General features: G+C 40.7%; 1 protein-coding gene across 6 annotated transcripts in view; it reads left to right on the top strand.

The window, feature by feature from the left end:
* The window catches only part of LOC135201651 (uncharacterized), a 305425-nt gene extending 289737 nt beyond the window's left edge, over nt 1–15688 (top strand). For 3 of the 6 annotated variants that reach the window (XM_064230752.1, XM_064230756.1, XM_064230757.1), the window contains one exon: nt 15194–15688. In XM_064230752.1, coding sequence (XP_064086822.1) covers nt 15194–15254 — 61 coding nt within the window. In that variant the 3' untranslated portion in view covers nt 15255–15688. The other 3 variants (XM_064230755.1, XM_064230753.1, XM_064230754.1) reach the window with 3 other exon arrangements.
* Nucleotides 15689–17553: the final 1865 nt, after the last annotated feature.

Here is a 17553-nt window from a genome sequence, read left to right on the forward strand (position 1 = left end):
GACCAAGTGCGCAACTCATCACCTGTAACTACTATGCAGCCCAAGTATCATATCAAAATAGGTAAGATCCCAATAATAAAGTCATTCGTTTCATAGAATCCTATGTATGAGTTTCCTTATACTAGTAACCTTGGAGCAATCAGAATGATTCCCGCACCTAACTCTTGGCAACTAATAGACTAAATATGGCCATGTTCTACCAACAAAGAAGCCACTGATGGACTAAATACAGCATCTCAGTTCTGGCTTCACTCTTGAGATCACAAGGTTATCTTTCACTAAATTGATAGACACACCATGGTTTTCACATTATCTCTGGCAATTCACAGACTAACTACAGCCATACCTACCAATAGAAAAAGCCACTAACATATTAAACATGGGATCACATCAGTTCTGGCTTGCTCCCCCTCAAGACCCAAAGGTCACCTTTAATATGGTAGTTCATGAAATAAATATAGCCATGCTTTGCAATGAAAAGAGACATTAATGGATGAAAAACAGTGTTTATTTTCTGCCTTCACTCCTGAGAGGGAAACACTAAGGATTCTTCAGTAGCATGGTGAACCCATCATGGTTCTCTTTCTTAATCCCAGGTGACAAATGGACTAACCATGTCCATGATTACTGCTGTAAACTGTAAAAATGATCTAGTACGGAAATCATCAGGAAATGTTCAGCAATGAGCAAAAATATATAAACATTGTAAACCCCCGTTTGCCCTTCTCTGCAACTGAACCATCAGTCTAGTTCCAAAGGGCAGACATACAATTGTATCTGCAAATTATCAAGTTTAGTGAAGAAGGTGGACAATTTCCTTGAGGTGATCCCAGATGCTTTCTCCCCCTGTATATCATGCTGTCTCAATGCTAAGGAAAAGAAAATTGCCTGCAATAATCTGTACCAGATTATATCTTGGTTCTCTCTGCCACCGCTTGCATATGCCCAACAAATCAAAAAGGCATTCAAAGAAACGGAATGGATGAGCCATTGCCAGGAGGTCCATGTCTATGGGCCTCCCCACTCCGTGTGATTAAAAAAATAAAACAATGGATCTTGGTACCCTTACAGAGGCTACAGGTGTTGCAACCTACAAGCAAAGCCCAACTACTCACTAGGGGCCCTTTCACACTATACAATTTAAAACCGCCTCCGTCAACGGAGCGCCACCGTGCTCACAAGTCAACTGATTAACCTAATGGAGCCTTTCACACTAGCGGTGCGGATTTTTTGCCGTCGCGGTGCCGCTTTGCATGAGATTTGTCCCACTGGCTGGAAGCGGTGCCGTTCCCATTGACGGTTGTAGTTGGCCATCATGTTCAATGCGCGTCTTCACACCAGGCAGTTTTTTCCACCTTTGCAAGCGGTGAGCAATAGTAGGTCACTGCTTTTCATCATGAAAATATATCAGTTATATGGATATGGATCAAAATATTGATATAGAGCTTCTTATTTCTTTATTTAAAATTAAACAGGTTTTATGGGATAAAAGTAAGGAGGAATATATAAGTCATAACTTAGTTACATCTGCTTGGAGAGAAGTATGCCGTGTTTTAAATGGAAAAATTTAAGAGATGATTGGATGAAATTACAAAAAAAAAAAGAAAAAAATTGTTGGAACAAAAGACATCAAGATTTTAAAATATTGGTCTCTGTAGACAGTGACTGCGCAAAGGAGCGGTGTCGTCCACAGTACCTGCGGCGCGGAGACCACTTCTAGTGTGGAAAAAAATCACAGTGTGAAAGGGGCCTAATAAACATGGAAGACATCACCCCCACCCTACAAAGAGCAAGAATTTTCTCCAAGTTTGATCTCATGGCTACTGTCAGGTCCCATGAATCCACAAGGGCATCCCTAAGAAGGTGATTGTCAATGTTCTTGGAATTACACATTCAATGACAGTCCAAGTAATGTTGAGCCAACACACATCCATTCCAGTTTCCAGTTTGTATTCCAGGGCCAGAGAACATTCAACAGCCCCCCAACTGCTTTCCATCCACCTGCCTTGGGTGCAACTCCCACTGATTTTAAGCCAGCTCATGTCCCTTTAGTTTCCAGTCTGCATTCCAGTGCCAGGGAACTTCCAGCAGCCCTTCAACTGCTTTTCATCCACCAGCTTTGGGTGCATGACCAAATAATATTGAACCAGCATGCATCCATTTGTTTCCAGTATGCATTTCAGGGCCAGGGGACTTCCAGCAGCCCCAAAACTATTTTCTATCCACCAGCCTTGGGTGCAACTCCTTGTGATCTTGAGCCAGTACACATACACTTGAATCTCCAGTCAGCATTCCAGGGCCAGGGAACTTCTAGCAGCCCCCAACTGTTTTCCATCCACCAGCCTTAGGTGCAACTCCCAGTGATCTTCAGCCAACACACATCCACTTGAGTCTGCAGTCTGCATTCCAGAACCAGGGAACTTCCACCAATCCCCCAGCTGTTTTCCATCCACCAGCCTTGCGTGCAACTCCCTGTTATCTTGAGCCAGCACATATGTTAACTGCACTTAGAGATAGGGTACAACGGACTTTGTCCCGAACTGATTGGAATGTGCAACAAATCAGTCTTGAGTGTTGTGGAAAAGCTTCAAGATATCAGTGAATACTGTGGGTGGTTGAATGGCACAAGCCTACGTAGTACAACATTGTCAGACCTCAAAGGCGAGAACGCTAGTGTGCAAGTTGACCTAGCTGCTGGTTGAGAGTCGTGTAATTGTGACGTCAGAAAAATGCGACTTGTGTCTGTTTGTGCACCAAAGAGGGCGTGTTCATTGAACTTAATAGAGCAATTTAATGCGTTCGTATGTACAAACACCAGGGCTTCTTAGAGTGTAATATAATAAGACCACCGGCAAAAAGTGGCTATTCTAGAAAGGAGCTGTCACAGGTTAAGTGAAAAGAGGTTAGAGGAAAATGCACAGAAAATCCATTCAGAAGGGTAATAGTGATAAAGAGACTTTGTTAAAAAGTTGAATATTTTACAGATACCCTGAGAGAAGCTGAAGTGCAGTGGAAAATTATTTTCTTTTCATAATTATGCATATTCATTGTATGCGTAACCATTTTTATTTTATGCAGTCTACATTCCAGAGCCAGGGAACTTCCTGCAGCCCTCCAATTGTTTTCCATTCACTGGCCTTGGGTGCAACTCCCAGTGATCTTGAACTACCACAAATCCACTTGAGTCTCCAGTCTGCATTTCAGAGCCAGAGAACTTCCAGCAGCCCCAAAACTGTTTTCCATCCACCAGCCTTGGGTTCAACTCCCTGGAATCTTGAGCCAACACACATTGAATAAAGTCTCCAGTCTCCATTCCAGAGCCAGGGAACTTCCAGCTGATCTGCAACTGTTTTCCATCCACCAGCCTTGGGTGCAACTCCTGGTGCTCTTGAGCCAACACACATCCACTTGAATCTCCAGTCTGCATTTCAGAGCCAGTGAGCTTCCAGCAGCCCCCAAACTCTTTTCCATCCACCAGCCTTGGGTGCAAATCCTTATACTCTTGAGCCAGCACACGTCCACTTGATTCTCCAGTCTGCATTCTAGGGCCAGGGAACTTCCAGCAGCCCTCCAACTGTTTTCCATCCACCAGCCTTGGGTGCAACTCCTGGCGATCTTCAAACATCATATGTCCACTTGAGTCTCCAGGCTGCATTCAAGGACCAGGGAACATCCAGCTACCCATCAACTGGTTTCCATCCACCAGCCTTGGAAGCAACTCCTGGTGATCTTCAGAAATCATGCATCCACATGAGTCTCCAGTCTGCATTCCAGAGCCAGGGAATGTTCAGCTGCCCCTCACCTGGTTTCCATCCACCAGCCTTGGAAGTAACTCCTGGTGATCTTGAGACATCACATGTCCTCTTGAGTCTCTAGTCTGCATTCCAGAGCCAGGGAACGTCCAGCAGCCCCCAACAGGTTTCCGGTCTCTGCCTTGGAAGCAACTCCTTGTGATCTTGAGATACCACATGTCGACTTGATTCTCCATTCTCCATTCCAGAGCCTAGGAACGTTCAGCAGCCCCCAACAGGTTTCTCTCCACCAGCCTTGGAAGCAACGCCTGGTAATCTTGAGACATCACACATCCACTTGATTCTCCAGTCTGCATTCCAGGCCAAGGAACGTCCAGCAGCCCCCCAACTGGTTTCCATCCACCAACCTTGGGTACAACTCCCAGTCATCTTCAGCAAACACATATCCACTTGAGTCTACAAACTACTTTCCAGAGCCAGGGATCTTCCAGCAGGTCCCAAACTGTTTTCCATCCACTAGACTTGGATGGAACTCCCAGTGATCTTAAGCAAACACATATCTACTTGAGGCTCTAGTCTCCATTCCAGAGCCAGGGAACTTCCAGCAAGCCCCCCAACTATTTTCCATCCACCAACCTTAGTTGCAACACCCGAAGGTCTTCAGCCAACAGACTTCCTCTAGAGTCTCCAGTCTGCTTTCCAGGGCCAGGAAAATTCCATCACCCCCCAATTGTTTTCCATCCACCAGTCTTCAGAGCCACTTCTTTTGATCCTTAACCAGCACATGTCCACTTGAGTCTCCAGTCTGCATTCCTGGGCCAGGGAATGTCCAACAGCACCCTAACTCTTTTCCATCCACCAGCCTTGGGAGCAGCTCCCGATGATCTTGAGCCAGCACACATCCATTTAGAATCTCCAGTCTGCATTCCAGGGCCAGAGAACTTCCAGCAGCCACAAAATCATTTTATATCCACCAGCCTTGTGTGCAACTCCTGGTGATCATGAGCCAGCACACATCCACTTAAGTCTCCAGTCTGCATTCCAGGGAACATACAGCAACCCGGCAGCTCTTTTCCATCCATCACCCTTTGGAGTAACACCTGGTGATCTTGAGCCACCACACACCCACTTGAGTCTTCACTCTGCATTACAGGGCTAGGGAACATCCAGCATCCCCGCAACTGTTTTATATCCACCAACCTTGGGATTAACTCCTATTGATCTTGAGCCAGCACATATCCATTTGAGTCTCCAGTCTGCATTCCAGGACCAGGGAATGCCCAGCAACCCTCCAACTGTTTTCCATCCAACAGTTTTTAGAGCAACTCCTGGTGATCTTTAGACAGCACACTTCCATTCCATGGCCAGGGAATGTCCAATTGCCTCCCAACTTTTTTTTCATCCACCAGCCTTGAGTGCAACTCCCAGTGATTTTGATCCAACACACATCTACTTGAGTCTCCAATCTGCATTCCAGAGCCAAGAAACATCAATCAGCCACCAACTGTTTTCCATCCACCAGCCTTGGGAGAAACTCCTCATAATCTTGAGCCATCAAGCATCCACTTGAGACTCCAGTCTGCATTCCATGGCCAGGGAATGTCCAATAGCCCCAAAACTGTTTTTCATCCACCAGCCTTAGGTGCAACTCATAGTGGTTTGAGTCCAACACACATCCACTTGAGTCTCTACTCTGCATTCCCGAGCCAAGGAACGTCCATCAACCCCCCATTCCCCACAGTTTTTCATCCACCAGGCTTGGGAGCAACTCCTGGTGATATTAAGCCAGCACACATCCACATCAGTCTCCAGTCTGGATTCCATGGCCAAGGAACGTCCAGCACCCCGCAAACTGTTTTCCATCCATCAGCCTTGGAAGCAACTCATGGAGATCTTGAGCCAACACACATCCACTTGAGTCTATAGTATGCATTCAAGGGCCAGGTAATGTCCAGCACCCCCCCCCACCCCCCAACTGTTTTCCATCCACCATTCTTGGAAGCAACTCCTGTAGATCTTTAACCAGCACACATCCACATGAGTCTCTAGTATGCATTGAAGGGCCAGGGAACATCCAGCACCCATCAAACTTTTCCATCCAACAGATTTGAAAGCAACTCCTGGGGATCTTGAGCCAACACATCCACTTGAGTCTCCAGTATGCATTCAATGGCCAGGGAACGTCCAGCACCTCCCAAGGATCGTAGTAATGTTGACAATACCATCCTGGGGAGGAGTCTGGTTGTGACTGGTGAGGGCATGGCACTTAATGGCACCCTCCTGAATATGACACGAAATTCTCTTAGCAAGTCACATCGTAGTCATTCCAATATAATTTCTGGGGCATCCACAGGAGGGGCATTGGTATTGGTAGACTAAGTTGCTTTTCTTCAAGGGGTCTCGTGCAGGTGCGGAAGGATTATTCCTCATAATAAGGTCACACATTCTCCTATTCTTGTAATAAATTACAAGGCTTATCTTCGTGCCCTCCTCTCTCAGGGTGACAGGCTCAGTAAGGGAAAAGAACCCAGTTTCCTTCAACACCAAGGTGCTAATCCCCAGGTAGTCAATTTTTCTACCTGGGAATTAGCACCTCGGTGTGAAATTTCACACCTTTACAGGTGAATTTTCATACCTTTTAATGAGGTATTAATTACTTTTCACACCTTTTAACAAGGTGTCATTTACTTTTCACTTTTAGGTGTGAAAAGTGACCATAAAGGTGTGAATATAAAAAATAGGTGTGAAATTTCACAGGTTTCTCAGGTCGTGTCAGCGCCGTGCAAAACTCTACGGAGGTAAAAACCCTGATTTCAACCCTGACTCCCGCCCCCAAGTTCCTCATACTCTAAGGAGGTAAAAACCCTAATTTCACGCACACACACACACACACACACACACACACACACACACACACACACACACACACACACACACACCAAGTTCCTCATACTCTAAGGAAGTAAAAACCCACATTTCAATCCTGGAACCCCTCCCCCCATTCCTCATACTCTAAGGAGGTAAAAACCCGGATTTCAACCCTGAACCCCCCCATCCCAAGTTCCCCATACTCTAAGGAGGTAAAACCACTGATTTCAACCCTGAAACCCACCCCTCATTTTTCATACTCTAAGGAGGTAAAAACCCTAATTTCAACCCTGAAGCCCCCAAAGTTCCTTATTCTCTAAGGCAGTAAAAACCCTGATTTCAACCCTGACCCCAAAGTTCCTCATACTCAACATAGATAATACCCTAATTTCAACCCTGACCCCGGATTCCCTCAAAAACTTCCGATGACATCACAAAACTCTACGACAGGGGTGTGCAACCTTGGGCAGCATGCGGCCCTCAAAGGCTTTCATTGCGGCCCTTTCTCCTAAAAATAAATAAGCTATAGTGCGGCCCTCAGAGAGAGAGAGAGAGAGAGAGAGAGAGAGAGAGAGAGAGAGAGAGAGAGAGAGAGAGAGAGAGAGAGAGAGACTCGAACTGAATATTTCAACTTTTTTTTTTTTCAAGGTTGGATGTTTACAGTTTTTACACTCTGCTATGCTTTGCAGTACAGTCGTACAGGAATTGATATAGTTCTCAGTTTGTCTCAGACTCAAGTGGTGAAAGCAGTGTGCTTCATTTGTTGTGGTTGATTTGTTATTACTGGTATTCTATAGATTTTGCTCAGCAGGAGAGATCTTATTGTACTAATAATGGCTTCTACGAATAAAAAATGCAAGATTTAAGAGGACAACCGGAGTTTTCAAGAGAAATGGACTGAGCAATATTTATGCATACAATCAGGGGGGAAAGCATTGTGCCTTGTGTGCCATGAATCCATTTCTGTTTTAAAAGAATATAATATCAAAAGACACTACATCACAAAGCACAAAGAATATGAAAATATGACAGGTGAAGCACCCAAAGAAAAAATATCATTCTTGCAGAAATCTCTGAAAGGACAATAGTCAGTATTTACAAAGAAACTTAAGGAATATGATGCATCTCTCAAAACAAGTTTTTTGATTAGTCAAATCCTTGCAAAAAGACTCAAGCCCTATTCTGATGGTGAGGTAGTTGAAGAATGTTTGTGTGTAGCCTCAGACAATATGTTTCCTGACATAAAGAAACTAGTTGAAAACATAAGCCTTTCAAGATATACTGTTGCTAGAAGAATAGTGTCTTTCAGGGAATATTGAAAGTACAATTGCCAAGCGAGTTAGTGCTTTTTCTTCATACTCTGTTGCTCTTGATGAGAGTTGTGACACCGCAGACACTGCACAACTGGCTGTGTATATTAGGGGAGTTGACAATGACTATAATATTACAGAGGAAATGGCTTCACTACAAAGCATGAAGGGGACCACAACAGGACAATCTATTGTTGATGAATTGGGAAAAGTATTGGTAAGGTTTGGACTGGCCTACACTAATTTAGTTTCCATTACAACAGATGGTGCACCTGTGATGTCTGGTTGGAGAAATGGGGTTGTTGGATTACTGAAGACTAGAATGGGGTCTCAAAACATTGACTTCGGTTCACTTATTGTCCTGCATTGTATCATACACCAGGAAGCTTTATGTGGAAAGACAATAAACTTTCAGCATGTGACTAATATTCTCGTGAAAGCTGTCAATTTCATTAGGTCAAGAGGTTTAAATCACCGTGAGTCTCATAAGTTAATGGCAGACATTGATGCAGAGTACAGTGATGTGAAGTATTTTTGTGAGGTAAGGTGGCTAAGCAAGGCAGGAATGTTGAAGAGAGCATATGACCTTTTGGAAGAAATTGAGCTGTTCTTAGATATGAAAGGTAATGCTATCCCTAAATTGAGAGATAAGGAATGGAGAAGGGATTTAGCATTTTTATTAGATATAACTAATCATCTTAGTGCACTGAATGTTAAACATTAAGGAAAGGATCAACTAATAAATGAGATGTTCTCACTGATCAAAGGCTTCCAGATAAAATTGCTTCTGTGGGAGTCACAAATCAGAAACCAAAACCCAGACCACTTTCCTACGCTGAAAAACCATAACACTAGCAACCCTCAGTATCAGAAGTATGGTGATAAGTTGGCAGTCTTACGAGAGGAATTTTCAGAAAGATTTGATGACCTCAAGAAACATTCACAAGCCATTGAAGTCTTTGCTTCTCCTTTTTCTGTGGATGTGACAGCAATTCCTGAGGACATACAGATGGAAATAATTGAACTACAGTGCAATTATGAACTAAGAAAGAAGTTTGATGATAGGTTAGTATATCAGTTTTATAAGAAGCATAGGTTAGTATACCAGTTTTATAAGAAGCATGTATCATTAACAGTGTATCCAAAACTCTCTGCTCATGCAAGGAAAATGATGGCAGTGTTTTGTAGCACATATGTTTGTGAGCAGCTCTTTTCAAAAATAAATCTGGTTAAAAACAAGTATATGTCTGTACTTACTGATGAACATTTGGAATGTACCCTGCGTGTAGCCATATCATCCATACAGCCTGATATTGTGAGTTGGTGTCCCAAATGCAACATCAACCATCTCACTAGGGTAGCCTTTCATTTGCTCATTAATGGTTAGGAAAATGTCTGTGTTTGATAATTCTTGTGTTAATGATCCCAGTTAACCAATAATAAGTAATTATTTATGTTTGTATATTATAATAATAAGGTACGGTAGCCTTTCATTTGCTCATTATAGTAAGGAAAATACTTTTGTTTCAGACAATTCTTATTTTTGTGATCCCAATTTAAATAAAATCAGTAACACTAATTATCTATCTTTATCAGTATAATCTCACATAATATGTCTTCGATCGTAGTAAATAACGTGAAAGTCGTGACTAGTGGCCCTTTGGGATAAAAGGTTGCACACCCCTGCTCTACGACGTAAAATTCCAAGGTTTCAACCCACTCCCCAAATTCCATCCACTAGCCCCCGATGACGTCTTAAAACTTGAAACATGGGTTCCAACATGTTCCCGAATTCACTTTCACGCAAATTTTAAGTCAAAATGGTACTCTGAAAATTAACTTGAACAAAACCCATTTCATAATATTCCAAACATAAAGAGGTTGAATGGAAAATCAGATTACATTTGGAATTATTATTATTTTTGTAACAAAAGTCATACAGAAATACATGGGGAATGGTATACATGAATTAATATTCCATACAAAGTCATACAAGAATACACTGGAAAAGGTGTACAAAAGAATACATGGACATGATATACATTCGTTTTACGAAAATGATTGATCATCGAGACATTGCTAATATATACCACACACATCCTCCCCAGTTTCCTGATCGTGTGTGGAAGATAATTTGCTGCGGCGACAGGTGGTAAAGTTGTTCCGGTTAGGAAGCTGATTGACTGGCAAAGGATGTTGAAGACACAGGCTGAGGTTTGAAGGATGTCGAAGACAGGCTGAGGTGTGAAGGATGTCGAAGGAACAGCAGGATGAGGCACGAAGTTCTGGGTGATGACATTTCTGGGTCCATTTCCACAATCGTATGTAGGAACAGGATGAGTAATACCTTCAATTTTCTCTCCTTCGATGCCTTCTGTAGTCTCTGAACAAGAAACCCGATTTCCGTCTGAAGGTAATTATAGAAAAATGGGGTCAATCTCAGCACAATCCTTCACAACCTTCAGTTGGAGATTCCAGTAGGCCTCTCTGCGATTTGGATTCACCTGGCCAATGGGAACCGGCCTGGCTGTTTCAGCATGTGCAATCACCTAAACAAAAATATATTGGTCATCACACAAAAGTAATAAATATTTCATTGGAAAAATAAAACTCAGGAAAAATTTTTTTTAAAAAATGTGAGATGGTTCTTATTAGTAATACAGTATGGGGAAACATTTAAAAAAGTTGTTACAACCAAATTCTTGTGTTCAAAATTATAATTGTTAGAATAATGTCAATATTGTATTTTTTTATTTTTAATTAAAAAAATGGAAAATAATGAAATTTTAACCTTGTGAAGGGCACCGTCTTTGCTCTGTTGATTATGATATTTAATTATCAGGGGAAAAACACAACATACAAACCAATACAGGGATGAACAATTATCTGTTTTAATCCTAGCGTCTTGGGTTTTTCCTGACAGACGATGTATTTTCAGAGGAATGGGTGCTCCTGCAGCCATTCCCCCAACATCCTCCCCTGGGAGCCTGATAGGATGACACAAGGAGTTTTCTTCCCACGAAGCTCCACAGATCCTTCGTTGACCCTCTCATCATCCATGGTCGACTCCTCCTCGTCGCCAAGTGTATCCATCTTGGAGTAGAAGTCTACGACATGTTCCTCCTCGATGTTAGTCGGGACCAATGACGCTGACTGAGATGAATCTTTGCTAAAATGCTTAAGGAACCAATGGAGGTCATCTGAACCATGAGTGTCGGTGGCTGCTGCAGATGTATGTACTTGGCTCTGCTGGGTCCTTGTATGTACTATGCCACAACTTTCACAACATTTTGTGACATCATTGATGATCCAACAAAGGGCACAGTGAGGAAAGCAGCTGAGGTCACAAGAGGTCAAGGTAGAATGTTGACCTAATGGCTGGGATGCTGCCTTTTATAGCTGGGGATGCAAGTGTCACAATGTGACTACAGCGCACCCATACTGTATGAGTTGAGGGGTTACCAAGTACATTGCATATCCAGACACAGTACATCAAGATTGCTGCTTACGTCTGTCGTAATCACATTACGTCCGTCGAGAGGGCATAATGACTTTCGTACGTCAGCATGACATGGCGACTTTTGACAATTGTCGTGGTTAGACCACGAAAACTACATGCAGCAGCTTGTTGCCATCATTTGACGGGTGTTGTCAAACTCAATGACTATGTGACTGCGCATGGAGACTTGAGCGTGTGTAATAATGTCGTAATTCAGCCATTACACATGCAGTCTTGAATCTCTGATGTGTGATTCGTCCTATACAGTTAATTTTGGCAACAACTTTTTTCTTTAATTTACTAATCTGTACTGGCCATTTTACTAACATTATTCAATACGTATTACTATTTACTAACTCATATTTTATTGTATTTTTTTTTATTTTACTTTATTTTATTTTATTCAACATAAATTGAGAGGTACTTAATTCATTTTTCTTTAGAATTTTATGAGATTTTCTTTTGAGTTTGATTTTTTTTAAGGGATATTTCCTCCACAACTCTGTCGTGTTTAGAGGTGTTGTTAGGAGTTATGTTTATTGTTTTTAAGAATTAGCAATTAACCTTAACTGAACTGCCATTGATTATTCAATCCCCCAGACACATCAGCTGTAGTCATTCATAGAATACACGCGAATATCTACATAATCAAATTTTTGGGAAGGAAGGGAGAACATGATGCATGTAACTTATAAAATTGGATTGAAGTCACTGACAAATTAAATGAAACCATAAGTTACCTTAACCTGTCAACAGTAGATATAAGGTGTTACATTTTTTCTGAAGCCTGTAGAAGAATTAAGAATTGGGAATAATTGAAGCAATATTTGAGGAAAATACATACTATACATATTGTACCGTACATGAAGCTAATCCTGCTATCAACCTTGCAAAGATAGTTTAAATGAAGGCTGGAGAGTAGACAAAAGAAACTACTTCAGAATGTGGTAACTATTCAAATGAATGAGATCATTTAGTTTCAACCACATAATCACATAATCATCAGACCTATCTGTGTAGATTTAAGACACCAACTAGGTATCAGAACATGGACCTAGGTAACTCATGCTCACATCATAAGAGAACAGGGCACAGTGATCAAGATTGCAGGAGCAAGCCTAGATATAGATCTGTCATGAGGTAGATTATTGTAGTCAGGTTCCAGGCTAGCATACCTAATCCTCCTAACAGGAATCAAAATACTAACCAAGCTGCAAGTGTAATTTACCAACCAGATTAAGCAATATTAGATGACTCAACAGTAAATTTTTACACCACCATTATCATGGACATTCATCCATAACAGAGGAAAAGACCAAACATCAAACTGAAGCCAAGTCACGATTGTCATTAAAGTTAACATAGAAGATGAATCTGGTTATAGTATTCTTTGATGCAGGTAGGCTCAAAATCATAATCTCGAAAAGGTATATCAGGCATATTTTTCTCAGATTTGAACTCAGTAGTAGACTGTAGAATCAGATGTTCACAGTAATGGAATCAGAATATAGTAGGAGAGTGAAAGGATGTCACTCATAGAGAAAGTTTGCACATTTGTTAATTGTTTATACAACTAAGGCTAAAAAAAGGATCACTATTGATATACCTTGAGAGCAATTAGTGATTAAAAGGGGTCATAAGACTTTAAGAATATACATCTATATAAAATAATTAGAAGAAACTAGACTCAATAAAACTCTGCTGAAAAATATTCTAAAGAAAGATAATACAGAGAAAAGGTATAGAGTAAGTAGTATGGGTTCTCAACAAATTAGTGACAACTGAGAATCTAGCCAAGATATCTTACTTGAAATTAGATAGAGATTTAAGACTTACACTGAGAGAAAGTACTTGGATAGAATGTACAGTACATCCAGTTTTTAGGGGAAGGAAATTCTTACACTTATAGAAGGATCACAAGTAAATGGAATACATAACTGTTACAGGTTTAAATAGCTTTACAGGTTATAAATAACAGAGAACATCTTAGAAGGATACCATTGTCTGGGTAGTGTTGGGCATAGTTCCTGTGGTACCACCTTTGTGAATTTCCCAAGCTCTTTTTTTGTGGTCAGTTTGTTATTTGCTGAGACACCTTGAAGGGCAGAGGTTGTACTCCATTTTCTGAGGCATAACAACCCAGGAACTTGGAGGAAGAGGCCCTGATGACACACTAATCAAGACAGGTGACTACCATTGCCTTGCAGAAAGGGTAGTACAGCCCGATTTGTTTTTGGCTGTCGTCTTTCAGTGCAAGTAGTATGGACCAGAAGACATCCGTGTCCACCAGGAACCTCTGGAAGCATGGTCAGCAATGTAGAAACTGAAGAAATTGACATTTTTTGGTGCTGTGACCATCTTGGTCGTTGTCCTCGTCATTCCTGGCATCACGTGTCATTGCTGGTAGGTTGCATAGCCTTAAAGGTCTCTAGCAATCTGTCCGCCTATCTAAGCAAGTCTTCCATGGGTGTGCCCATGACTTTGGGAAAGGGAGCTTTGATGTTTGTTGGCAGATGGTCAGCCAAACCTCTCAGAATAAGAAGGAACTCAAGATCATCCTGGGATGCCTTATCTACTACATCCTCAAGTATAGTGCTTAATAGATCAAGGGCTATGCTGGCACAGGTGGGTGGTGGCAAGGAGAATTCTGTTAACAAGAAATGTGGAAGTCTTCATCAGTGATCCTCACAACCACACGATTCTGGAGAAGAGGGTGTTTGGGATCACCTTGAGGACATAATCTGTCTTTTTAGCAGTGGAACTCTATCTCCAGTCTTCAGAACCAGACTGATGGTTTAATCATTGAGAAGTAGGGAACAAGATATATATATACTGTTTTTATGTAAGGACCTTTACTAGACTCAGAGATCTGGATAAACTAATCCTTTATAATAGTAATAATTGTTTGAAACTTTGACATCTATGGTATGCTTTGAACTTTACTAGATTGTTTCTCCAGGAGTAGATTTGGCCATATTTAGTCACTGGTTTTGATATGAGAACAGAGTTTATCTTCTGTGCAATTGAGGCAATTTTCTAACACTTGTGAGACAGGTAGACAGAGCTGTAGTGCCATAGTTACACTGTTAGTGGGTTTGTACTGGTAGGCGTGGCTAAATTTGGTCTGTTAGTCATCAGAGGTTTGGTATGAGAATTATGCTGTCTGGCTTGTAGAGGACAGTAGGAGCCTTCAAGAGAAAGCAAACCAGAGCCAAGCACTGTAATTAGTCTGTTAGTGGCTGGTTGCTGTTAGGTAAGGCATTACTGGGAACCATGCTGGTCCAACAGGAGGCTCAAAGTAGTCATCAGTGTAGAGGTTGATTCATACAACAGGATGCTTATAGTGCACTTATTTATTGTTGAGATTTGATCCACTTTTGATACAATATATGCAGACAGAAACGTTGTTACAATGGTAGGCCCGGTGTTGACCCAGGCCAAGTGACAGATGATGTGGGTGACGCACAAGAACGTGACTGTAAGAGAGCTCTGTGATTAGCTGCCAAACTTTGTAGTGAAACCTGGGCTTGGCAAGAAAACTTAGAGATTACAATATATCATCTAATTTATTATCTGTACCTACCAAGGGATTTGGCCAAAATTTGGAATGTGTATTATTTCTATGTGATAAAATAACTAGTGCTTCAACTGCAAGGCTGAAATTATTTCCAGTTAAATAGAATCATTAAAATTAAAATACAATATCAATAAGAAACTTATCAAGTTTAGGGTTGTAATGAAAAATGAATACTACATCATTTCAGGTTCTGTGAGGTGTTCATCCAGAGATCGGAGATGAAAACAACTCACTGGATATCTACTTAAAAAACAAAATACTATGACTTTTTATAGCTTTTGATTACTAAGGTAGGCAAAGTTAAGCAAGTATCCACATTCTTTTAGACTTTGACCATAATTGTTCAGCAACCTTCTAAAACACATAATATTGTTAATCTTAAATTTCAGTTTATAAAAGAAAGAAAGAACCAAGTTCTGATTTGCAACTTCAAGGTTCATTCCTTTGTAACTATAACTCTTAAATGTTTGATAGCTTGTACTATGTCATATCCTGGTGACAACAAGGTTTGCTAGTGATGTTTGAAGTAACAATTTTAGTTTTTGTCATAGCATCCCTAGTTTTGTATTTTTCGTTCATGTGCTTATTGCTAAGTTTCATCTGTGAGAAATTATAATGTATAATGGGGAACAACTGTTATTAATATGTATATACTTTAACAATATAACAGTCATGATTCTTATCAGCCCATAATTTCTGCTGCCTCTTGAGGATTATATTTAAACCTTTTATAAATGCTGTTTGAGGAGAAAATTAAGAAAAATTAAAGCACTAACAGCAAAAACTGTCACAAGATCTGTTTTTAAGACACATGTACTTGAGATACTATGTTGGCCAGTTTTAGAAGGCTTTTATTTTTTTAAAACTTAATAACAGGCATTACTGTATTACAAAGTGGCTTGGGAAATTTTTAAGGAAACTAAAGGCATGCATTACTACAGTTTTTTTCTGGCTTCATGAGAACATGTAGAAATAATTCCTGTGAATGGCTCCACATAACACTATTGGTTAAGGTGGGCTGCAACTTTGTCCATCTCAAAAAGGATATGTTCTGCAAGTGTAACAGTGAAGGGGATATGCAGTACTAAAAAATGGAGCCTTAACATAAGGTTTAGTTCTCCATTTTGTTGAAATTCTTTAATTTTTTTACTGTCGGTTTGTCCGTTAAACATTCCTTCTACATGGAATGCAGCTCTCTCTCTATTGATTTATTCATATTAATCTTAATCTAGTAAACTACTGTGATTTGAATAGCATAAATTGTGGTTTTGTAATGCTGACACTTGCATTACTGACTAGGGAATTGTATTGGTTTCTATTTGCCACTCATTTTCATTTTTATTTGAGAGACATTTCTTTTAATGGCCATCTTGTCAATAAATGTTCAAGTTTTAGTGATGTGATTTAATGAAATTTACTCTGTCAAGCACTGGGCCACCTTCTGCCATTCAGCACTCAAAAGACTTTGCAGAGGGAGTCAAGAGTGGTTGGGAACCAAGATAAAGAGACCCAGAAAATAAAGGTGAAGTAGTACAGGATTTCAAGGTGGGATTGGGAATTTGCACTAAGAAGCAATGGTTAGTGAGACGGGACAGCAAAATTGAGGGTCTGATAACTGAGAACCTTGAACAATTAGTTTCCTTACAATGAGCCTATGACTTGAGGTTGGGCCTGGATATTATTTTACATTGTTGTCATCTTTAGTATTAAATGTAGTCTTAGAATGTTAAATATTTGCCTGTGTAAGTTCCCATGCCTCAGACAAAGCTACATTTAAAAGATGGAAGAAACCCTCCAAGAGGTGGCACTATGATTTATGCTCTGTACCTAGATGTATGCAATGAAACTAGTGCCTCGAGTGCCATCAGTCCTTCAAGATGAAACTCAGCACCAGGAACACAGTTGGACATTTTAGCCCCGTCCATATAATCGAGCTTTGCTCAACAAACTTCATTTGATGTGACATCAGAAGCAGGAAGTCAAGAACCTTATCTGCTGTTTTTCCACTTATGACATCACATCGGACAGTTCGTGTGGATGGACCAAGATTATCACCTTGCTTAACCAAGTTATCTATTCATATTTTACAAGGTGAGGGGGCATCCCATCCTATTTCACTCTCTATTTCTATGAGTGCCTAAGCCAATTCAGTTAAAGCAACTACTAAGAGCAAAGTTGTGAATCAGCTGTAAGTAGATGCTCTCCTGAAGACCCCACTCCAACGGCAAAGTGCTGGGATGGGGAGGATCTTTGAGCTTAGCCAGAGCCCATTCTCCACATTTTTATTTACTGCATTTCATGCATAATGAGAGGAACATTACAACTACACTTCTTATGCTATTTATTAATTTTTTTTAGTGATCTCTTCTTTCTGTATTTCCCTTACCTCCTGTTGCTTCTTTCTAATGAACAACATGTTTCTGGGAAGTTTGAATTGCAAGTCAATGGCTGCTGTGGACTTGTTCCATATGAATAGAGTTCATCTTCTGAATAATAATAATAATAATACTAATAAACCTTGTGAATAACTGCATCAAGGCGACCTAC

Source organism: Macrobrachium nipponense, chromosome 28 (genome assembly GCF_015104395.2).
Source record: "Macrobrachium nipponense isolate FS-2020 chromosome 28, ASM1510439v2, whole genome shotgun sequence".
Taxonomy (NCBI): domain Eukaryota; kingdom Metazoa; phylum Arthropoda; class Malacostraca; order Decapoda; family Palaemonidae; genus Macrobrachium; species Macrobrachium nipponense.